Source organism: Phaethon aethereus (genome assembly GCF_964289735.1).
Source record: "Phaethon aethereus genome assembly, contig: HAP1_SCAFFOLD_73, whole genome shotgun sequence".
Taxonomy (NCBI): Eukaryota; Metazoa; Chordata; class Aves; order Phaethontiformes; family Phaethontidae; genus Phaethon; species Phaethon aethereus.
Window position 1 is genome coordinate 93,144 of NW_028113845.1, and position 23,151 is coordinate 116,294.

The following is a 23,151-nucleotide window of genomic DNA, read 5'->3' on the forward strand; positions in this document are numbered from 1 at the left end:
GAGATCGCGAGGATCCTGTGGGCTCATGAGCCGAGACGGACAGATGGTGGGAGGGGACAGAGACAGACAGGCGCCGGCGAGCAGCAAGAGCAAAACTCATCTGAGTCCCGGCCGTAAAACCTCAGCCACGCTGGCAGGCTGCGGCTGCACGAGCTCACAGCATCTCTCCGCGACGGAAGGTGCCCTCCGTCAGCCAGCGGCCCCCTCCGCCTCGCAGCTCCCTGCCCGCTTCTCGCTGCCGCCTCGGTGGGCAGCGGCCCGAGCCCCCGCCGCGCCGTCGCGCTGTCGGCCCCGCATGCAGCATGCGCCGTTCCGTGTCCGCTCCACGTGGCTCGGTCGCCAGCGGCCGCGCTCCCGCCAGACTAACCTGACGTTGTTTGTGTGTTCCAGTGGCTTGGTTTTCTTTCGATCCTGCCTCTGCCCACGCTGACATCATCTTTTCTAATGACAACCTGACTGTCACCTGCAACAGCTATGATGACAGGGTTGTGCTGGGGAAAACAGGCTTTTCCAAAGGGCTCCATTACTGGGAGCTGTCAATCGATCGTTACGATAACCACCCTGACCCGGCCTTTGGCGTGGCACGCATTGATGTCCTGAAGGATGCCATGCTGGGCAAGGACGACAAGGCCTGGGCCATGTACGTGGACAATAACCGGAGCTGGTTCATGCACAACAATTCGCACACCAACAGGTACGTGGTCTGGAACAGGGTCTTCCTCCCAGAGACCACAGCCCAATCTCAGCCCAAGTAAGAGCCTGCGGCCTTCCCGGTGGCACCTACAGGCGCCCGCGGGAAGAGTGACATCGCTGCTCGTCACCTCTGTTAGAGGACGCGCGCTTGCCCCAAGCGAAGGACGGTCCTTGCCTCCCAGGTTCTGCCTTGCTCCAGTGTTCCGTCCCACCGCGACTCCTTCCGCGCATGCCCCGAGCATGCTCCTGCATGACATCCCCTTCCTGCGAGCACCCAGAGCCTTGCAACTCCTGCAACGACAACATAGCATTTGCCTTTGTCCCCGGCTATTTGTCCCACAGCTATTGCTCGCTTTCCCCACGGGGTCAGCGGGGCTGGGGGCTTTGAAGTTTGCGGTGGCTTGGGGAGAGCCTGGTGTCACCTACCTGTGGCCTCCAGGGCCGTTGCCTGATGGCTTAGCAGGTACTGAAGTGAGCCCTGCAGCTTTGCTCCCCAGGTCCGCTTGCTTTCGCCCGTGGTTGCGTTGCTGCGGCTGCTGCAGTAGGTAGCTTTGCCCTCGGGGACATCATGGCAGGCAGAGAGCAACCTCTGTGGGAGGCTTGAGGAGGAGGTGCCCAGGGACTCGTGAGCGTGGCTGCGATGGCGCAGGTCATGGCCTGGCTCCTGGCCGAGCTGTGAAGTTGAGCGTCGTCAGCCCTTGAGGTCCAATGGCCTGAAACCTGAGCCGGGAGCACAAGGGACATGAAGCCACAGCCAGGCTCTGATCTTCTTCTCGCCCCCGCAGAACCGAGGGTGGGATAACGAAAGGCGCCACGGTGGGAGTGCTGCTGGATTTGACCAGGAGGACCTTGACGTTCTCCATCAACGAGGACCAGCAAGGGCCTGTTGCCTTTGAGAACCTGGAGGGCCTCTTCTTCCCCGCGGTCAGCCTCAACAGGAACGTGCAGGTACGTGCTTTGACCGTGCTCTCTGGAGCATCACGGCAGCACAGCCTGCGGCTGAGCTCGCTGGCAGATCTTCTCCAGCGCTGCTGTCGCCGCAGTGCGTGTTGATGCTCAGCAGCACGGGGACTCTCTGGAGTGGGGAGGGCTCTTGTGCAACAGGGGTGGCTTGGGAAGAGCTGAACTTACACCCTGAACCACCTGCGAGCCTCTAAAATCAGGACAGGCCTTCCTGCAGCCACAGCTGCTGCCTCTGGCCCCGCGCTCCAGGTTTCCCCATCGGGGCTGCTGAAGCACCAGGGTTCTCCAGCCCTCCCTGGCTGATGGGGTTTGACAGCTCTGCTGCGCAGTACTACCCCGCAAGAGCCTCAGCAGCTCTTGCAGCAGTCCCAGGACCCCGATAGGAGCATTACCAGGGAGAAGGGCAACTTTTAGAGCCTGCCGTCCTCTGGGGAGTTTCAGACCCCTTTTCTCTCCCTCTCTCCCAAGCTCTCAGCTCTCCTGAACATCACTAAGCAGTGGCTCCCTGGGCCTATCTGGTATTTTCATCTTTCATTTTTCTTATCACTGATCATATCCCTGCTATCATCATATCCCCGCTATCATCTCCCCCGAGGAGTCTTCCACATACACCAAGCCCGGCTTTGGCACACCCACACTACCACCGCTTGCACCTCCAACACTGCACCAGTGCTCAGGTGCATCCTAGGACATGTTGCACGTAACGGATGACCTCAGGGTGTCAAGCGTTTTGGCATGGTCTTCTGCAGCGGATGTCAAAGACATCACCTCTGTGCAAGGGCAGAGGCACAGAATCACAGAATCATTACGGTTGGAAAAGACCTTTAAGATCATCAAGTCCAACCACCAACCCAACACCACCATGCCCACTAAACCATGTCCCGAAGTGCCACATCCACACATTTTTTGAACACCTCCAGTGACGGTGACTCCACCACCTCCCTGGGCAGCCTGTGCCAATGTTTCACCACTTGCTCAGTAAAGAAATTTTTCCTAATCTCCAATCTAAACCTCCCCTGGTGCAACTTGAGGCCATTTCCTCTCGTCCTATCGCTGGTTACTTGGGAGAAGAGACCAACCCCCACCTCACCACAACTCCCTTTCAGGTAGCTGTAGAGAGCGATGAGGGCTCCCCTCAGCCTCCTCTTCTCCAGACTGAACAACCCCAGTTCCCTCAGCCGCTCCTCATCAGACTTGTGCTCCAGACCCCTCCCCAGCTCCGTTGCCCTTCTCTGGACACGCTCCAGCACCTCAACGTCCTTCTTGTCGTGAGGTGGCCTCTGTAAATTAGGGATCCGTGGGTTAGTGCATGCTCTGTTTTGTCCATCAGGACAGGGCATACTGCGCCATCACCAAGGCAGTGACAGTTCCCCAGCAGCACTGAGGGCAGAGGTTGGTCGGTACCATCCCAAGCCCTGGGAGCATCCCTACCGGAGTGTCCCACCCCAAGGGCCTTGCAGGCAGGGGAGTCTGCCCAGCGTGGAGAAGAGCTGGCGAATGTGCGACACGCTGGGGCTGGGCCGGTGTTTAATTAGGAAGCATTAAAGAAGTCCATCTTGTCTGTGCTGGTTTTAGAGGTTACTGGATTAATCTGGTGTGGTAAAAATGTCCTGCTCTGGATTGTGGTAGGAATTAAACCTGAGGGCTTTTAATTCCTACCACAATCCTCTACACAGCCCTAAAAGACGCGTGTGTTTCTAGAGCCACTCTGCTTTCTGACAGTTCTCTGGGCAAGGCGGAGCTTAAATCTCCTGACAAAAGAGAAGTCCCATGGGATGCTGATAAAAGGCTGCTAATAAACCCAAGCCATTCATTATCCTTCTTCAAAGGTGCATGAGTAATTTAAAATTACTCTAATTAGGAGGGAAATAATTGTATTTTAGACAAAAGTTTTCTATAAATCTTTATCTGAAGGGGGAAATGCTGCTGTTCCAATAAAAGAAGGAATTCTGCTTTCCTCCCAAAGTAAAGTATTTGTGGAGAGAACCGACTGACTTACCCATGCGCAGCTCTCGGCACGTGTGTGGGTATTTGCAGGACCCGGCCCCTTGCCCGGTCAGTCCGTACAAGCGGAGCCTGCCCGTGTCCCTTCCTACGGACCAGGGTTTTCCTAGACGCCGTGAGCAGCACGCCCCTGCTATTTCTTTCACTCTCCCTCTGTCCCTGTGTTGCAGCCTCTGCTGGGTCACCCCCCATCCCCAGGCGATGCCGGGCCGAGTGCCTGAGCATCCCCCGTGCCGTCGCGTGGCCCTGCCCCTGCGCCCCGCTGCCGCTCAGCTTCCCTCTCCGAAGGTTCTTCTCCCACCCGCAGTCGGCCACGTCCACCCCGCTGTACGGCCCGTGCTCGGCTCGGGGGCTTCTCGGAGGTCTCCTTCTGTACTGAGCACCTTCGCTGTCCTTCAGGCCCCTCCGTGCCCGTTTGTCCATCCCATCTGTAGAAGGACCCGACTGCTGCCGCGTCCCGCCTCTCCGGCAGCTGGCTGTTGGATTTGGCCGCAGCCAGCTTGGGTAGGTTTGGGGGCTTGGTACCACTGGTACCAGCGGCCTCACTTCACGCTGGAGCTGTGTAGGGGATCCTGCAGCTCAAACAAGTCGTGAAGCAGCAAGATGGAGCCACCACCATGGTCCTGGTGATGGGCGTTTCCCACCCCTCCAGGCCCCTGCCGCAGCAGGGAGGATGCGTGGCGGGGCAGGAGGAGCAATGGGCTCCCCGCAACATCTCCGGCCACATCCTGCGTCTCCCCGGGCGCTGCTCCAGCCCTCCCTGGGGACAACGTGCCGGCTGCCGTGCTGTGGGCTGTCCTGCCGGGCACAGAGGAATGTGGCTGAGCCCCGTGTCTCTCATTGCAGGTGACGCTGCACACTGGCCTGCCGGTCCCTGAATTCTACACTTCACGCTCAGCCATGCCGTGAGGATGCTCCCGGAGCCGGCTGCCTCTTCTCGGGACGAGGGGAGCCAGCCCGCTCCCTCCTGCGGGACGAGGCCGGCCGCCGAGCCGCCGGGTCCCTGCTCGGCCGCCGGCTGGAGACGGGGAGGCAAAGCGGGAAGGAAGAACCTGGCTTTTGGCCATCTCTGATCTCTACCCTCCCGCGCTGTCCTGTGTGTGTGCGCTTCGCTGTGTAGCTCCTTTTGGCTGATGAAGTACCTACGTAGCCTGAGATGTTCCTCTGTGTCCGCTTTTACGTTCGATTTTATCGATTTGAGTTGGGCTTTGGGGGGAGGGAAGCGGTTTTGTCTCCTTCGGCAGAGTGCTTTCCCCTCCCACGCTGCGCCGGGGGGTGGCCGGCGGGACCGAGCGGGGACCCCCGGCCACGGGAAGGCTTTCGCCCGCGCCAGCCCCGTGACTTTGCAGGATGTTTCTTTCCCCCGCGGCCTTTCGTGCAGCGCGCCCTCGGTCACAGGTAGGGCCCTGGATCACCAGTCAGTCTCCACGTCCTTACCAAAACGCCCGGCCCTGTCCCTTGTCCCCGCTGAGGCATTTCTGCGGGGCGCAGCGGTGGGCCGGGGGGGGCCACCCCGTCCCCAGGTGCCCGGGGTGCCAGCAGGCCCTCGGTCCGGTGCCGAGTGCCCGCGCGGCGCTTTCGCCCTGCTCCCCGGCGCCGGCACGCGCGCCGCAGCCATACACCGGAGAGCCCTCGCCCGGCTCTTGGGAGATTAGCATTTATTTTTTTATAGTTGCTGTATAAAGCCTAGCCTTAAATACTACCTGATAGTGTCCTTCCCTTCACAGGAGAATTCATTCTGCAGCGAGGGTCAGACGGGGAGCCCGGGGATGGGGACGGGGATGGGGACGGGGATGAGGATGGGGAGGAAGGACAGCTGGCCACAGCCCTGCCACGCACTCAGGAATACGCGCCTGCTGCCCTGCCTGCCTGCGCCTGCTGCCGGCAGCAGTTCCCCTCGGCCTCCACTCCCTACCCCGACTTTCTGGTAATTCAGAGGCAGGAGAGGAGCGGGAGGTGGTGGGTGCCGTGCCCGTGCCAGCCCCCGTTCCTGTGCCGAGGGCGCCTGCATGCACGTGTCCCCGCGCTTCGCTTTTCGGTCCCTGGCCGGAGAGGTGCAGCTCATCGATCCGGGGTCGGGCGGAGCTACGGGGGTACCGGTCCAGCAGAAAGACAAGTGTAAATAGAGCATTCCCTTCCAGCGTGCCCTCCTCTAGGATGGTCCCATTCGTTCCCTTGTTGCTCTAGCATTAAGTTTACCTAATTTATTGGATGGGTGCTATCTTGTTGACTTACACCGAGGAGTTTCTCTCAGCTGCAGGAGAGCCATGTTGCAGGACAACGCCAAGCAGCTCTTTGGTGAATTCCTGACGAGCCCCCGTGGCCGGCTCACCCGGGGCTCCTCTCTCAGCCGTTCTCCCCCGTTCTTTAGGCTGTTCATGGTGCTTATTAGACTCCCAGTGATTGTAAGACGTCCTCCCCCTGTACCGCGATGGTAGCTGCATACAGCCGCTGTACTGAAGAGAAGTGTCATGTTTGCTGTTCTAATAAAGGACTTTTATGAGAGAAGGGCAGAGCTTCCCAGAGCATCTCTGCACCGCCGCAGCTCTTGGCTTCGGTTCCCGTCCCGTGTGCCCCCGGCCAGCACGGGTCACCACAACACATGGCACATCCCTGCACTGTCCCTGCCAGGAGACAGCAGCAGAGAATGGACAGAACTTGGTTCATGGGAGGGAGGTGGGCACGGGAGCCAGCTGAAACCCAGCCCTGCAGCAGCACTGTGAGATGACCGCGGGGCGGGGGGAGCTCGTGCCGCCGTGTCCCCTTCCCCAGCACAGCAGCACCCTCTCCCCGCGGTGGTGCCATGGCCGGCCAGGCAGCTGGGCTGCGGGGACAGGAACTTTTAGTTTCCACCTCACGACCAGGAGATGCCCCAGGAGGGAGATGGGTCATTGCAAAGCCCGTGTTACACCTGCGGTGCTCTTGGGGACCTAACCCAGGCATGGCCATGAACCTCAAATCCAGCAGCCCCACATCCCACCCAGGCTTTTCACGACCCTTTCCCTTCCGCAGCACACTCCTGCCTCCCTCCAGCATCTGGGACGGCATCCGGCAGGAGGGAGGAATTACCTAGGCTGGATACAGAGAGGCATCTCCTTGGGGGGGACAAGCTGCAGCATCCAGCCCAGCGCAGCCAGCCCACCAGCAGCCCCTGCCTGGAGACCCATCCAGGACAAGAGACGGGGGCAAGGACCAGGGGGGAAGAGAGAGAAGGTGATAGAAATAATGAGATGCCAAGAAGTGAAGGTGCCCAGCATCGCTGTGGTGCAGCGCTGGCAACATTCAAATGCCTTGGGGCATCTTTCTTCCAGAAATAGAGGCAAACGCTACGGGGTGAGTGGCATTGGGGCCATTGCCAAGGGAAAGGCAAGGACAGTTCTCCCTGGGGCCTGAGAAGGGCTCGCTGTCGGGATATTAGCGCCTGCTCGATGTTTTCTCAGCGTGAGGCCTCTGAGCTCATCGTGGGCTCAGGTCCAGGGCTAAAGAAAAACTGCTACTGCATTGCATTAAGTGCATTTACGGCTCAGAACAATGTTCATCCCCTCCGGAGAGGGAGCGTGCCCAGGACACCGGAGATACGGGAAATTGCATCCTTGCTGCGTGTAAAACCCAGCCTGTAAGTCATGCACGGGGGAAGAAGAGCCCAGGGCCAGAGGACACCCACTGCCTGGAGACGGGCCCCGGAGGCGAGGGCAGAGCCGCTTGTCAGCTGCGTCCCTGCTCCAACTTCCAAGGGAGCAGCGCCGGAGGTCTCTTCAGGCTGCCCAAACCCACCCAGGGCTCTCCCCCATGCTTGGCAGCTCTTGGAATATTTTGCATGGCACTGTTTGCATGGCTGCAATTTCCGCCTGCGTTGGAGGGTGGGTCCTGGACATGAAATACCTGCTCTAGGCACCTTGTCTGCTCCGTGTCTGGCATTTACTGACAAGGAAACCATGCCCAAGCTTCCGCCCAGACAATAATCCTTCAATTTGCCTCATGAGAAATCAGGAAGATCGGTCACATTCCTTTTTTTCCATGTTGCACATGTGCAGTTTGGGCTGGTTCCTGAACCTTTGGTGAGCTTCTGCAGCCCTTTGCCAGGACCCGGCTCAGCATGGTGCCTCATGCTGCTCAGTCCTAGCCAAGGGTGACAGTCGGGGTGGCTGGGTTAACCCCAGGAGCACACATGGCCCGGCTGGCCCACAGGCCAGTGGCTGGATTGGGTTGGGTTGGGTCGGGTTGGGTTGGGTTGAGTCGGGTTGGGTTGGGTTGAGTTGGGTTGTGTTGGGTTGAGTTGGGTTGAGTTGGGTTGCTCTTCAGCTGCGTGTGGTTTAAGCTTTGCAGAATTGGGCAGGGAAAACGCTGGCAAGGCGGCGCAGGCATGGCCGGAGGAAGAGGAAGAGGAAGCGGTGTCGCGTTGTGCGCTCACATCAGCTGTTCTTGCCCTGGGGAGGAACCGGAGGCAGGAGGCAGGCAGGGCAGGGCAGGACTCCGCGGGCAGGCAGGGCAGGCAGCCACGGAGCGCTGCCCGGGGTGGCCGCTGTGAAGTGCCCGGAGTCGATGGGAAGAAATCCCACACCATTTCCAGCGGGATTGGCAGAGCGGGCAGGGAAAAGCGAGGAGGTGAGGGGAAAGGGCTGCAGGGGAGGGGGTGCAGGGCAGAGGGGTGCAGGGGAGGGTGTGCACGGGAGGGGGTGCAAGGGAGGGGGGGTGCAGGGAAAAGGGGGTGCAGGGGACGGGGTGGGATCGCGACATAGCCCCCCTGCCCGGCCGGAAGGACCGTCCCGCCGCAGCACCCCCGCCCCGGCGCCAGCCCGGGCGGCCGCAGCCAACCCGCCGCGGCGCCGGGCGGGCGGGGCCCTGCGTGGGGCGGTGACCTGCGTGGGGCGGGGCCCTGCGTGGGGCGGTGCTGCCCACCCGCCGGGATAAGTGAGAGGAGGGGGGGTAGTGGCTGCGTGCGCGATCGTGGCGCCTGATGCAGGTGGGCCCGGGGGGTCCGCGCTCCTCCCGCGGCTCCGTGCCCCCCCTCCTCCCCCGCCCTTCACGTCCCGGGGCACCCCCCTCTGTGCACCCCTGGCTGTCGGCCCCCAGGGCACCCCCTTTACGCACCCCCGGGTGGTGGGGAGCCGCCACGAGTGGGCGGCCCGTGGCGTGGCCCGTCCCCTCCCCGGGGCGCCGGCAGCCCGGCCCAGCCGCTGAGCTCGGCCCCGGGGCGGAGGCGGAACACGGCGCCTTGCCCCGCCGTGGCGGGGTGTGTGTGTGTGTCGGTGTCCCCCCACGCCCCGTGTCCCTGTCGTGTCCCCGCAGCCCCGCCGCCATGTCGCGACCGCTGTCGGACCAGGAGCGGCGAAAGCAGATCAGCATCCGCGGGATCGTGGGAGCCGAGAGCGTGGCCGAGCTGAAACGGGGCTTCAACCGGCACCTTCACTTCACCCTGGTCAAGGACCGCAACGTGGCCACCCCACGGGACTACTACTTCGCTCTGGCCCACACCGTGCGGGACCACCTGGTGGGGCGCTGGATCCGCACCCAGCAGTACTACTACGAGAAGGACCCCAAGGTGAGAGCGAGGGGATGCTGGGATGGGGGGACACCCCCCTGATTGCGGGGCAGGGGGGTGGCGGGAGCCCCCCGGCTTTCCCAAGGTGGGCCTGTGTTATGGCCGGGGCGGGAGAGGGGGAATCTGTACCCCCTTGGGTGCAAACCCTCCCTCTGAGCAGCCTAGAAGGACATAGGGAGTAGGGGGGCTCGGCTTTCCTTGGGTTTGGGGATATTCCCCTTAACGTTGTCGAGCGTCAGGACTGGACTTTAACAAGCGAGGCCACTGCCCTTCGCTTCCCAAAACAAACAGAGCGCAGCGTGGCCGGCAGCGGGGCGCAGGGCACGGCAGCGGGGCGCAGGGCACGGGCGCAGCGTTTGCTGGGTGCGGTCTGCCGAAAGCAGCTGCAAAGCCTTTTAGGGTGAATTAGTTGAAGGGCTTAAATAAACCCAAAGCCGGGCCTTGTTTAAAATAGGCGCAAGCCTAATCTGCTCAACAGAGACTCCCGAGCGTGAAAGATCTGGTTTGTGCAGGAGTTTCCGTGCTGCTGCTCATCTGCGCTGGCTCACGCCGAGCGCGGGGCTCTGGCTGCTGGGGGATTAAGCTGTAATCCCCTCCTGGCACCTGGGAGGTCCTGTCGGCTCCAGTTTCCTCCCTGCGAGCGTGGCCCTGCCAACACCTCGCCGGGACCGTCCCAGCCCTGGCAGCTCATCACCCGCCTCGTGTCGTGTAAGTGGGGGGGGAAAGAGATGAGCCTCTCCCAGGGCTTGAATCTGGGGGTTCTCCTGTACAGCCGAGCCGTGCTGGGTTCTCTCTGCCCAACGTCTGCTGGGACCAAACCAGTAAGCCCAACCGATCCTGCCCGGCACATCCCATCGCTGTCCCCAGCCTGACCCCGCACAGGTCCTGGGGAAACCTGTCAAGTCAGCGACTTCCTCCAGCCTAAATCCTTCCTTAAAACCTGCCGGTGCTGACGCCGGGGGACAGCTTACACAAGCCTCCGCCTTACCGGCCACATCCTGCGCCCATCGTGTCAGCGAGAGCGTGCCGTGCTCCTGAGGCCGAACCCCCCGGGACAGCAGAGGAAGCCCATGTCCCCGCGGCCACCGCACGCGCCCGGCCCCGGCGGCTCGCTCGGTTTTCCGGTTGCTTTGCAGCTCAGGCTGACGTTGGGAAATGTCTCCTCTTTAAAGTTTAACTTTGTACCGCCGGTGCGCTCGGGGTGACCGTGCTGGAGCTGTCCCCTGGACACGGCGTTGGGCTTGTCCGAACAAAATTCCCTCGGCGCTACCCTCTTCCCGGCTTGGGAAACCGCAGCAGCAGGAGAGCAGGGCAGGGGCTGCAGAGCACGACCGGCTCGGGGCCTCCGAGGAGCTCCAGCCCTCGAATTCCCAGTGCAAACCACCCTGCCCTGTTGAGAGGCAGGATTTTTCCTCTTGCTTCAAGGTAGCACCTGGTAGCAGCTTCTGGGGTCCAGAGGAGCCTCCTCCAGCCCCAGGGAAGGTGACCAGGGGATGTTTTTTTCTTTCAGAGGATTTACTACCTCTCCCTGGAGTTTTACATGGGGCGGACGCTGCAGAACACCATGATTAACCTGGGGCTGCAGAACGCCTGCGACGAAGCTGTCTACCAGGTGAGCAGACCCGGGCCGGGAGGGCTCCGTGCTCTCCGGCTCCTGGGGATGTTCGTGTTTTACCGCACCGGCTGCAAACCGCTCCTTGAGCCGCAGGCGATGCCTTAGCGGGTGAAGGCTGCACCGGAAAGGCCTGGGGCCACAGCCGGCGTCTGCAGCCGCATCGGGGCTGCCCAGCCCGGCGGCCGCATGCCGAGCGATGCGGCACGGCGCTGCTGAGCACCGCTGAGATGGTGGGTCAAGCCCATAAACTGCAAGAAAGCTCATGGCTGTGTATACGAGGCTATTAATAGCTACAGTTAATGGCAGAGGGGATTAAAACCTTGGCCTAACTCAACCCCGGCCTGGCGCTGGCACCCTGTGGCACGTGGGTTATCAAAGGTTTTTGGATGGCTCCTTTCCCCCCTCCTGACCAACACCATGCTACGCGGCTGCGGCGGTTGCACAACAGCCAGAGCAGCTTTCGAGCAAGCACGTTTCAAAGGAGAGCAACTTATTTTTAGGGTTTTTTTTAATGTTGTGTCCATTGACCTTGCCATGAGGGCAGCAGCCCAGCTGGGGTGAGGGTGGAGGGGAAGAGCCCGGGATGCTACGTGGTGGTAGCCTGGGGAAGTGGAAGGTGCGAGGTTATTTGGAAATCGTCGTCTTTGCAGCAATGGCAGGTAAAGCTCTGAGGGAAATCCTTGCTGCGCACGCTGAGCCCCCTGGACACAAATGCGAAACGTTTCTAAAATGAAATGTTTGGCGTAATATAAATCACTTAAGATATTTCTGTAGGCTGAATGCCCGTCGATGACGTTCAGAGCTGTGCCACAAAACGCCGGCAAGGCTGCAGCCGGTGCTGGTGCTCCCAGAGCTGTCTGTGACCAGCCGGTTTGGGAGAAGGTGCTGCCTGCTTACACAGGAGCAGTGCAGGGTCCAGCCCTCCCACATGGGTGGCCGTGGGACTGGAGCCATCCCCACTTGCTGTGACTGTGGGACATCGGGGGGACACTGGACCAAGAGGTTTCCGTGGGAAAAGGTGGCTCAGCCCTGGCAAGGCACCATCTTATTTCCCGATGAGCTGTCTGAGGAGCTTTGCATAGGCAAAACCTCTTCCTCCCACAGCATCCCAGGCTGGAAACTTTAAATTTCCCTGTAAAAGTGGTGTAGCTGCTTCTCTGGGCATCCCCGTTAAAGGGCGATGCCTGGAGCCAGGGCCACGGGCGCTGGGGTGCCTGCCCCAGGGAGTGAGGGTGCTGGGCGAGCAGGAATGTGGGGCTGCAGCCATGGGGCGTGGAGAGAGGGAATGGGCTCGGGAATGAGCCCTGGGAGACCTGCCCGAAATGTCTGGGACCATGAGAGCAGCGCCCTGGTTATGGCTGGGTGCCCCCCACGCCCAGGAGCTTGTCTGCGTCGAGGTCAAGGGCGCGTGTGTCCCTTGTGAAGGCTGGTGGAGCACTTAAACACCAGAGCCGGTCCCTGCCCTGCAGCGGAGGGGAGAGGGGCTGTTTTGGGAGCAAATCCCCATGGCCCGGCTGCAGGGATGGGTCTTGCAGGCTCGGGTGCCTTTACACCCCTCCTGGAGGCCGGCTGTAAGGGGGGGCGGCAGCAGTGGGCTCAGGGCAGCACCCAGGGGTGCGTGCCGGCAGTGCCCCCCTCCGCGGGGCCGGGGGCTCTGAGAGCCTCCACCCCATCACCTTCTTCCCATCTGTAGCTCGGGCTGGACATGGAAGAGCTGGAGGAAATCGAGGAGGATGCTGGTCTTGGCAACGGCGGTCTCGGCAGGCTTGCTGGTGAGTGAGCCGCCCAGACGGTCTCGTTGCCTGGGTGGTGGGGCGCAGCCCTGGAGCCTTTGCATCCACGGCAGGGGGGTACCTAAACCCGGGGGGGGTTATTGCTCCAGCCTTTCTGTGCACAGGGCGAGAGGCGCTGGGTGGCCGGTGAGCAAGCGGCGGTGGCTGCCGGCCCTGGCGCGTGTCCCTGCGGGGCGGCTGCTTGCTGCCATCGGCTCTCCACGGGGAGAAGGGCCCGCGGGCTCCCGGCTCGCCGGGGAAGTGCAGCTCGCCGCTCTCCTCTCTCCTTGGCAGCCTGCTTCCTCGACTCGATGGCGACGCTGGGGCTGGCAGCCTACGGCTACGGCATCCGCTACGAGTACGGCATCTTCAACCAGAAGATCCGGGACGGCTGGCAGGTACGGACAGAGGCGTGCGGCCCTCGCCTTCCCCCGGCACAGCCGAAGCCCCGAGTCCAGCCTCCCCCGGAGACCAGGCAAAGACCAGGGTGTACAGACGCTCTCCCTTAGCTTGGAGACGGCTGGAGCCAGTCGGTGCCATGATATTTAAAACTTGTCAGATGTTTTCTCAAACGAGTTTAACTCCTTAAACCGGTGCAAGCGCGTAGCATCCCGCCCCGCGGCGGGGAAGCACGTCCCTCGTCCCAGCTGGCTGCGGTGTGTGGGGCTGGGGATCAGCCCAGCGTCATGGTTCCCAGTCGAGCCCGTTGGCTGCAAGTCAGCCGTGTGATATCCTTTCCTCCCGAGCCGGGGTTGTGCGGATGCCTGCCCGGGGCCGGCACCACCACGGGAGCTGCCCCGTGGCCGCGTGGAGCCGGTGAGGACGGAGAAGTCGCCTCCCTGCTCCTGGCGGGGTGGGGATGGTGTGGGGAGGTCTCGGGGAGGCCAGATCCAGCCCCCCAGCCCTGCTCCGCTGCTCGACCCCTGGGTTAAAGCATCAGAGGGTGGAAATGCAATGGAAAACATGGCGTATATCAGCAAAACCCTTGGTGGGAGACACCTCTGAATACGTGGAGGGACCCTGTGAGCACCTCCCAAAAGCCGTGTCTGCAGCCAGCAGGGTGGAGGTCGTTCCTCCTTGGTGCCATGAAATCGCAATTCCCCCGGCGGCTGCGTCCTAAGGGGGCTTATCTCCCCTGGCCCGACGTCGCTGCCGCCGGAGCTCTGACCTGGCCGTGCCGAAGGCGATGTCTAACCCGGGGCTGGGTGGCCCTGTCACCGCTCCCTCTCCCTCCGGCAGGTGGAAGAAGCCGACGACTGGCTCCGGCATGGCAACCCCTGGGAGAAAGCCCGTCCCGAGTATATGCTGCCCGTGCACTTCTACGGCCGGGTGGAGCACGCCGCCGCCGGCGCCAAGTGGGTTGACACCCAGGTACGGGCCGGGGCGCAGCCTTTGTAGGGCTGGCGTGTGGGGAACCCCCCTTGCACGGCTCGTCCCTTCACCTGGGGGCCTCTCGCCAGCCGGCTGCGCCCCGGGCATGGGTCCTGCCGGGGAGGGTCGTGCTGGCGAGGCTGCTGCGCTGGGGTGGAAGAAGCAGCGGTGGAGCGAACTGGGGAGGAGATGGATGTAGGGATGGGGCAGGTTTTGTGGCTCATATCTGCAGCCAACCTCAGAATACCCAAAAGCACCTCCAGCAGGTCTCCGTGCAATGCACGGCCCGGCAAGATGGCTGACATTAAGCCTCTCCTGACCCTCGCAAGCCTCCCTCCATCCCCTGAGCACGTCTGGCAAACACCAGCCACCGGGCAGGACCGGGGTGTCCCCAGGGCAGGGGCGACCAAGCACATCCCCACGCACGCGACACCGTGAAGGTGGATGCAACCCCGAGCTCACCCCTGCGGGAGGGTCTGTGGGGCGGGAGGGCTCCGGTGGGGCAGGGGGCATGCGGGGGCACCCCAGCCAGGGGCGCAGCCCGGCTCCGGCTGCCCTGCCAATGTCCTAGGTGGTGCTGGCGCTGCCCTACGATACCCCCGTGCCCGGGTACATGAACAACACCGTCAACACCATGCGCCTGTGGTCGGCTCGGGCACCCAACGACTTCAACCTGCGGGACTGTAAGTGGGTGCTGGTGGGGTGCTGCGGGCGACGGGGCACAGAGGGGTCCCGCACCTACCTTATCCCTCTGCTCCTCCCCAGTCAACGTCGGAGACTACATCCAGGCCGTGCTGGACAGAAACCTGGCGGAGAACATATCCCGTGTCCTCTACCCCAACGACAACGTAAGTCGGGATGGAGAGGTGTCCCTGTTTTAAGGCTGGCTAAAGATTGCGGAGCAGCCCCTCTCGCTTTTAGTTGTGTTCCGAGCCGCCTGTAGTGCTTGGATGGGGATTGCTGCCTCTCCCCGGGGCTGCAGCAGAGACAGGTCCATTCCCAGGCAAATCCATGCCCAGCGTGGTAACGGGCGGGGCTGGGAATGAGCATGTCCTGCTGCAGAAATGTTCCTTGCGGCTCCAAACACGACACGAGGGCAAACTGGTTGAGTGCTGCTGGTGTTGCCCTGCCCGTCCCTTGCAGCCCAGGACTGGAGATTATGCCCCAAATCACCCGTTGCATCCCAGCCTCTTGCTGCGGGTCTTCCTGTCGTGCTGCACGCTGGCTGGCACGGAGGCACGGTGGGATGTACAGCCCTTTCCCGGGCACAAAACAAGCTGTGGGGCTGGGGGGGGGTGATGAAGGGTGGCTCTCCTTGCTCTGCAGCCTGTTTTGGGCAGGCCCTGATGGATGGGGTTTGTTCCCATTTAATCCTACCCCAGACTGGTGCAAAGAGCCGGAGGCACCACAGCTCCAGTGGCGACGTTGCAGATCCTCTCTCGCAGCCCAGTGGGCTGATGTTCTTTGCTGTGTGAATGGTGGCTTTCATTTTTGTTGTAGAAACAGCTAATACAGCCCCTATGGCTTTCCTCCCCATTGCCCCAGTACCTTTTTTTTGCAGCCAAAATTTTAAAACCAGGGCACCAGGGAGAACAGCTTTCCATGCTGCTCGGGGGGATTTTAACCTCTGTTTGTACCAGCACATCTCCAAACCCCCATGCTGAAATCTGGAAAGCGAAAAGATGTCAGAGTTTGAGCTGCTGACAAAGCCGGAGCTGGGGGACGCACCGGGGGCTCACGCCGTGCCGTGCGGTGGATGTGTGCCGGCGTGGGTCCCTGCGTGGCGGGGAGCCCCGGGGAGGCACAGCTCCGCCGGCGCAGGCGTGCCTGGGCAGCGCAGTGCAATCCTGCAGCGTCCCGCTCCTCTGCTCGCAGTTCTTCGAGGGGAAGGAGCTGCGGCTGAAGCAGGAGTACTTCGTCGTGGCTGCCACCCTCCAGGACATCATACGCCGCTTCAAAGCATCCAAATTCGGGAGCACAGACAGCGTCCGAACCGTGTTCGATTCCTTCCCTGACCAGGTACGAGCCAGGGTTGCTCTTTTCGACGCCTCCCAGATGCGCACCCAGGGCTGGAGGGGTTTCGTGGACCCTCCATGGGTGCCTGTGCCTGGCTGGCTCAGGCAGCGGGATGCCCACATGTCCTCGTGTGCCACCCCTGCTCTCCCGCAGGTTGCCATCCAGCTGAACGACACGCACCCCGCCATGGCCATCCCGGAGCTGATGAGGATTTTCGTGGACATCGAGAAGCTGCCGTGGAACAAGGTGAGGAGGCTCGACGTGGGTCCCCTCTGCTTGCACCCACCCTGCCGCCTGCCTGCGGCGGAGGAGCTGGATAACCAGTTTTGTGGCTGCTGGTGGCCTGGAGAGTGGCGTGCAGCAGTCAGGTTGGGTTTAACCGGTAGGGACTTGGAGGAGCCAGCTCAGCCGTGCTGCTGGCCGCGGTGAGACGACCATGCGTGGGTGCTGGCACCCACCCGGGGCTGCCTCCACCCTGGCCACTTAGCACCAGCTCTCTCCCCGGCAGGCCTGGGACATCACCAAGCAGACCTTTGCTTACACCAACCACACAGTGCTCCCTGAAGCCCTGGAGCGCTGGCCGGTGGACCTGGTGGAGAAGCTGCTCCCCAGACACCTGCAGATCATCTACGAGATCAACCAGAGACACCTGGATGTAAGTGCCTTGGGGCAGCGCAGGAGCCCTCTCTCCGGAGAGGGGGACAGGGATGGCACGTGTTGTGCTGTCGGGGTCAGGGGGATGCACAAACCGATGATGTTGGGTGTGTGGCTGGGTGGTTCTGGCTGCTATTTTGGGAGCTTGGTGTGTAGGATAGCCCTTCCCACCAGTCTACTGCCATCCCGCACTTAGTGGTTGTTTTAAAGGCTCTGGGGACTTACCTGTTGGCATTTCTTTGCTCCCTGGAGAAGGATGAGGTTGGGGCCACAAAGGAGATGGTGGTTTGGCTTCCTGGTCTGGCAGCATGAGGCTTTCACCAAAATGGCCCCACATGTGCCCACAAGCCCCTCTCCGTAGGGGCCTGGGGGGTCTTTCCGTCCAGAGACGTCCGTGCTGGGGAAGGGGGTACCCTTGGGAGGGAGTTGGCACCATCGCTCTGGAGTAAAAGCCACCGCTCTGGCTGGCGTCAAACGCATTGGAGTCATTGCTGTGGCCCCCTCCTGGGGATCCGTCGGGTGGGACATCCCTAAACAGCAGCACCGCTCACCACTTCTCCGGCCTTCCCCGGCAGCGCATCGCGTCCCTCTTCCCTAACGACGTGGACCGGCTGCGGAGGATGTCCCTGATAGAGGAGGGAGGCACCAAGAGGATCAACATGGCCCATCTCTGCATCGTCGGCTCCCACGCTGTCAACGGCGTGGCAAAGATCCACTCCGAAATAGTCAAGACTCAAGTGTAAGCGCGAGGAGGGAGGCGGTGGTGGATCACCCTTGGCTTGGAAATGGTGGTGGTGCCAGGTGGGCGAGCCTGAAACTGTCCCCTCCTCATCCTCATAGCTTCGAAGACTTTGCAGCGCTGGAGCCGGAGAAGTTTCAGAACAAGACCAATGGCATCACCCCACGGCGCTGGCTCCTGCTCTGCAACCCGGGACTGGCGGAGCTCATTGCAGAGGTAACGGCACGGGGGGAGCATGCTGGCTCCCAACCCTTCCCGGCCCCAGGGTGCCACTCCAACCTCAGCCATTTACAATCTCCTACGTGGTCCAAGCACCGCCGGCTCTGCCGGGCGGGAGCAGCGTGCCCGAGGAAGGCGGCTGCCCCAACCCCATGGTCGGTGCGTGCTTGTGTTCCTGTTGCAGAAAATAGGGGAGGACTACGTGCGGGACCTGAGCCAGCTGACAAAGCTGCACGAGTTTGTGGATGACGACCTCTTCATCCGGGAGGTTGCCAAAGTGAAGCAGGTGAGAGGGGTGCAGGCAGCGGGGACGCAGGCACGGGGAGCGCAGGCTGGGGACTGACGCGCTCTCTGCCCTCGCCCAGGAGAACAAGGTGAAGTTTGCGCTGTACCTGGAGAAGGAGTACAAGGTGAAGATCAACCCTTCCTCCATGTTCGACGTGCACGTGAAGAGGATCCATGAGTACAAGCGGCAGCTGATGAACTGCCTGCACATCATCACCATGTACAACCGTAAGCCACTGCGCGTCCCAAGGGGACGGGCTGCCCTGGGGGTGCACGAGCACCCCTATCCCCCAGGGCTGCAGCTAAAACAGAGGGTGAGACCACGCTGCTGTCTTCTCCAGGCATCAGGAGGGATCCTACAAAGCTGTTTGTGCCGAGGACAGTGATCATTGGGGGCAAGGTAAGTTGGGTCAGGAGTTTTAAGCATTTTGCAGGAAGTCACTGAAAATGCCCAGGGGATTTGGGTGCAGATGTCTTATGGGGCCATGTCTATGAAGCTCTCCAGGAAGTGCTGGGGTAGCACTCGTTGGCTTCAACCCAAGGAAAGCACCAAGTTTTTGGGAGGCTTGCACAACCATATGTTGCCTGTGGTCATGTAAGCCCCTGAAAACTTGGAGGCGCAACACATGGGTTGGATGAGGTGGTGGGAGCACGGCCGAGGGAGCTGGGTGCGCCTCACCCACCCCTGGCACCAGCCCTCCAGGCTCACCCGTGGCTTTTCTCTTAGGCTGCCCCAGGATATCACATGGCTAAAATGATTATCAAGCTCATTAACGCTGTGGCTCAGGTGGTGAACAATGACCCCATTGTGGGGAGCAAGCTGAAGGTCATCTTCCTGGAGAATTACAGGGTCTCACTGGCAGAGAAAGGTAACCCATGTGGGGAGGGGATGTCTGCCCCACGGCTGCCCACCAGACCATGGCTCCGTGGTGGACCTTCAGCACGATACAAACCCAAAGCTGGTCACCATAACCCCTTGTGTCCGTGTGTGCTGTTGTCAGTGATCCCTGCTACTGACCTGTCGGAGCAGATCTCCACGGCGGGCACCGAGGCGTCGGGTACGGGGAACATGAAGTTCATGCTGAATGGGGCTCTGACCATCGGCACCATGGATGGAGCCAATGTGGAAATGGCTGAGGAGGCTGGAGAGGAAAACCTGTTCATCTTTGGCATGAGGGTAGAGGACGTCATGGAGCTGGACAGGGAAGGGTGAGAGCTGGGGATGCTGTGGGGATGCTACCATGGGCGGCCGAAGCAGCACCATCTCATATCAACCCTTCCCTGCCAGATACAATGCTCAGGAGTACTATGACCGGCTCCCTGAGTTGAAGCAAGCCATGGACCAGATCAAGAGCGGCTTCTTCTCCCCAAAGGAGCCTGACCTCTTCAAAGACGTGGTCAACATGCTCTTCCACCATGACCGGTAAGGCCTGGGATGCCATCCATCCGCTGGGTTGGGTCTCGCCACCAAACTCCTGGTGCTTGTGCAGAGCAGTCCCCTGCACCAACCATCCACCCTCTGGCTGCTAAGGTCCCATTTTCTGGCCCCGATGTTGTGCATGTGGAAGAGCAACTGATGCCCCTCGGGTGCAAAAGGCTCTCCACGTACGGCACTTCACGCTTGCCCCATTAAAGCCTGGGGTACATTAAGGCCAAGGCTCATTTGGGTGCACAGCCCTTGCCAGATGGTAGATGCTTTTAGGTATCTCAAGGGCTTTCCTGGCCGGAGCACTAAACAGCCAAGGGCTGTGGGCGTTTGCACCGGGGAAATGGTTTTCCCGGCAAGCTGACACAGGGTGTGCCCTGCCGGGGCACCCGTCCAGCCCACGCCGCAGCGCCCGCGGGCTTGCAGGGCTCTGTACAAACCGGGCTTGGGGAGGATGAATTTGGCTGAAGCATTTGTGTTGGAGGAAGGCCCGGATCTGGCAGCCCCTGACCGCCGCCGCGCTCCCACCTGTGCCTTTCTGCTGTCGCCGACCCCCCCCTTTCTTCGCTGCTGCAGGTTTAAAGTTTTTGCAGACTACGAAGCGTATGTCAAATGCCAGGAGAAGGTCAGCGAGCTGTACCTGGTGAGTGCCGGCCTGGGGATGCGGCAGGGGAGCTGTGACGGGGGCACAACATCCCAGCCTGGAGAAGGGGGCTGGTGGGGCTGCGCACATAGAGGGGCTCCTGGCACGGAGGCTCCTGGCTGTGCTGCTGCCGGGGGTCCTTGGTTGAAAGCCAGCCTCGGGGCCAGTGTGGCACCCATGGGTGCAAGCCTCCGGCTGCACCATCCCACCGCTCCCCTTGCAGAACTCCAAGGCATGGACCAAGATGGTCATCAGGAACGTCGCGGCGGCCGGCAAGTTCTCCAGTGACCGCACCATCAAGGAGTATGCCCGGGACATCTGGCACGTGGAACCCTCTGACCTGAAGATCCCGCCGCCCAACGAGCCCCGGGATGCGGGTGGGACCCCCAACGGCACAGCGGCGTAGGGGCACGGAGCCGCCGCCGGCCGCAGCCAAGGGCCACCAGCACGTCTGCTGTCAAATTTTCTCTGCTGTCTAGTCTGTCTGTCGCTGCTGGCTTTCCTACGGATGGGGAAGGGGGCGGATTTTTATAACCTAACTGTCGTCCGGAACGCGAAATCCATGTTGCCCTGTTGCTTGCACAGGTACTAAAAATAAAAGTGCCGTTGGAGTCCAAGGGGCTGTTTGCTGAAGCCTAAAATTAGGGACCGGGCTTGCTTGCAGCGCTAACGCAGAAGTGGGGTGCAGGGGCTGAGCTGCTGGGGCTCAGTGCAGGACAGGCTGGCCACAGCTCTCTGAGCCCTCGCAGGGGATGCGGACGCGGGACTTGGGGTGCAGCTCTTGCCAGTCCTGAAGCATCAGTGCTGGTGGGATGGGGTTAAGGGTCTTTTTTGCAGTCGGGCCCATGTACCCCCACCACTGCTCCCAGCCACCGCTGCACCGTCCTGCCCCGGGAGCAGCACCCAGATCACAGCAGGATCTCCAGCCCCTGAGCGACCTGCAGCATGCTCGAGGCAGTGGGCAAGTTAGAAAGTTTCTCAGTAGTTTTTATTACGTACAGCAGCAAGTTCACTGCCAGGAGGGGGTCCTGGTGTGGGTCTGAGGGAGCGCTGGCGGTTGCCGCACGCAGCAGCTGGCATCACTTAATGTTCAAGAAGTCTCTGTAACAAGATACAATAAATCTTACGCTGTACCCCCGACCATCCTCTGCGGCCTGAGATCCCGATTTCTGGTCCCTGGACGTGGGGCTGAGCGGGGCTTGGAGCACAGCTGTGTGTCTGTCCCCAGGGCACAGGAGCTGGGGGCTGGCCCTGGGGTCCCCTCCCCATGACACCTGGGCTGAGGATGGGCTCAGGGCAGCGAGGAGTGACGGGAGCTCAAAAATGGATGCCAGCGAGCACCGCAGGGAGGGGAAGGAGCAGGGGCAAGGCGCCCGCAGGGCTGTGGCAGGGGAGGATGCGCCCATGGCAGAAGAGGCCAAGGCTCGGTCTGTGCCCCCCTCCATTTCTGCAGAGCAGCACTTACTTCACCAGGGCCGGCAGCTCTGGGTTGAATGAGATGTAGTCGTGGCCCAGGCCCAGCTTTTCAGGAAAGGTGATGAACTTCACTTTGGTTTTGTCCTTGTAGGCACTGCGTGCCACCTCGAAGAGCTGCCGCGGGGCAGGAGCTGCAGTTAGCCGTGTGCGCAGGGGCCCCCAGCCCCACTCCCGGAACCCCAGGGCCGGCCACCCCCTCTCCAGCCACTTCAGCCCCCCGAAGTGCACCCAAAGGCACCTGCCCCCGTTAAAGCCTGGGCGGAGGCGGTGGGTCCCCACCTTGCGGCCCAGGTGTGGAGGCAGCACAGCATCATCTTCTGCGTGCAGGATGAGGAGCGGGCAGGCCAGCACCTTCACGCTGCGGGCAGCAAGCACAGCACCGAGGAGTCGCCCTGGAGCCAAGGGACCCACCGAAGCCTCCCCAGCCCCTGCTAAAACCCCCCCAGCAACCCTGACCTCCCCCCAGGCCCTGCCTTTCAGAGCCAGCCGAGCCCCGCGGTGGCTAAGGGCAGCTGCTCGCCCCAGGCCGGCAGCACCCAGCACCCAAATAACCTGCAACCCCCAACACATGGTGCTCGGGCTTCAAAACCACCCGTGAACCAGGTGGCTTTTAGCAAAGGCACCCACAGCCAGGGAGGGGACGGAGCGTGCCGCCCCAGGGAGCGTATGCCGCAATGCGGGTGGGACTCGAGCACACAGTGCTCAAAAAAAGGGTGCTGGCTTGTGGACTTTGCTCACTAATAATATCGATACCTGACGTTACGCGAATAAAAAGCCACTTCTAGAGCATGAGTAAGCTGGGCAAGCACAAGTAAGAGTGCAGGGATGGCATGGTGTGGCATGTCCAACCCACCCCTCCTCGGCCAGCTGGTCACAGCAGCAGCCCCAAGCCCCGGGGCACCCATCCCTCCGGGCACTCACTTCTCGTCGCTGCGGAAGAACATGTTGCCCAGAGCTAGCGAGTCCAGGATGAGGTACTCGAAACCCGGGAAGTGGCGGTAGATCTGCCAGTGAGAGAGTTTTGGGGGTGCTAAGCCGTGGCGTTGACTGATGCACCCCTCCCCTGCCAGGGGGGAGCCCCGGGCGGCTGGGGGACCCCACGGGTAGAGCCCCCGGGCTCACCTTGGTGATGGGGATGTGGGCGGCCGCCTCGCGGATGTTGGTGTAGGGAGACTCCAGGACCAGGGCATCAACCTGGAGCCCTGAGGGCAGGGCAGGGCGAGAGCAGGCATGGCTATGGGGGTCCTTCCCCACAGCCGTGGGGCCAAGATGTCCCTGTCCCACTAAGGCTGGGGACGGCCGCTTGTCCCTGCTGTGGGGACCAAGCCTGATGCTTGAGCCGAGAGCTCTATAGCACCCAAAATCTGGCCCGGGATGTGCAGAGCCCCGAGGAGACACCGCGCAGGGTCAAACCAGCGCATTGGCCCTTACCTCGCTCCTCCTGCAGTTTCCTTGCCACGTTGGTGGCAATCCTGCGAGAAGAGAGGGGACAGTGAGGGGGAGCGGCCACAGTGCCCTGGCAGGGTGCACAGCACCCTCAGCCCCCCGCTTCGCCTGCTGGGTTTTGCTTTGCAGGTGCCTCCACCAAGGAGCTGCTCCGACCCCCTGGTCCATCCCTGGGTGGCACCGGTCTGGCAGCAGCGTCACAGCCCGGGGACTGGCCATGGGCTCACCCACAGGACACTCCCCCCCACTCGGTCCCACACCTACCCCGTCCCCAAGGAGTGTCCCCA

The 23,151-nt window shown here is 61.8% G+C and overlaps 3 protein-coding genes across 4 annotated transcripts in view; 2 read left to right on the forward strand and 1 right to left on the reverse strand.

Moving 5' to 3' along the window:
- The window catches only part of LOC309416265 (E3 ubiquitin-protein ligase TRIM9), a gene marked incomplete at both ends in the record, with an annotated part of 69,069 nt that extends 64,500 nt beyond the window's left edge, over positions 1-4,569 (forward strand). For both annotated transcript variants that reach the window (XM_082015836.1, XM_082015837.1), the window contains 3 exons: positions 391-694; positions 1,479-1,641; positions 4,507-4,569. In XM_082015836.1, coding sequence (XP_081871962.1) covers positions 391-694; positions 1,479-1,641; positions 4,507-4,569 — 530 coding nt within the window. The remainder of the gene's footprint in view (positions 1-390; positions 695-1,478; positions 1,642-4,506) is intronic.
- Positions 4,570-8,723: 4,154 nt separating this feature from the next.
- On the forward strand, positions 8,724-20,348 carry LOC309416264 (glycogen phosphorylase, liver form; the record flags this gene model as incomplete). The annotated part of the gene is made up of 20 exons (XM_082015835.1): positions 8,724-9,202; positions 10,713-10,814; positions 12,511-12,589; positions 12,884-12,987; positions 13,829-13,960; positions 14,532-14,643; positions 14,726-14,808; positions 15,836-15,979; positions 16,130-16,222; positions 16,485-16,631; positions 17,206-17,369; positions 17,471-17,585; positions 17,773-17,874; positions 17,954-18,101; positions 18,215-18,273; positions 18,601-18,742; positions 18,875-19,082; positions 19,162-19,296; positions 19,876-19,942; positions 20,166-20,348. Exons 1-20 carry the CDS (start codon positions 8,960-8,962, stop codon positions 20,346-20,348), a joined length of 2,562 nt encoding a protein of 853 aa, XP_081871961.1. The 5' UTR covers positions 8,724-8,959.
- Positions 20,349-21,363: 1,015 nt separating this feature from the next.
- On the reverse strand, positions 21,364-23,145 carry LOC309416266 (lysophosphatidylserine lipase ABHD12-like; the record flags this gene model as incomplete). Its single annotated transcript, XM_082015838.1, has 6 exons — positions 21,364-21,532; positions 21,698-21,776; positions 22,340-22,422; positions 22,541-22,620; positions 22,850-22,890; positions 23,129-23,145. Coding segments are annotated over 6 exons (429 nt in total), but the record flags the coding sequence as incomplete, so codon positions are not given.
- Positions 23,146-23,151: the final 6 nt, after the last annotated feature.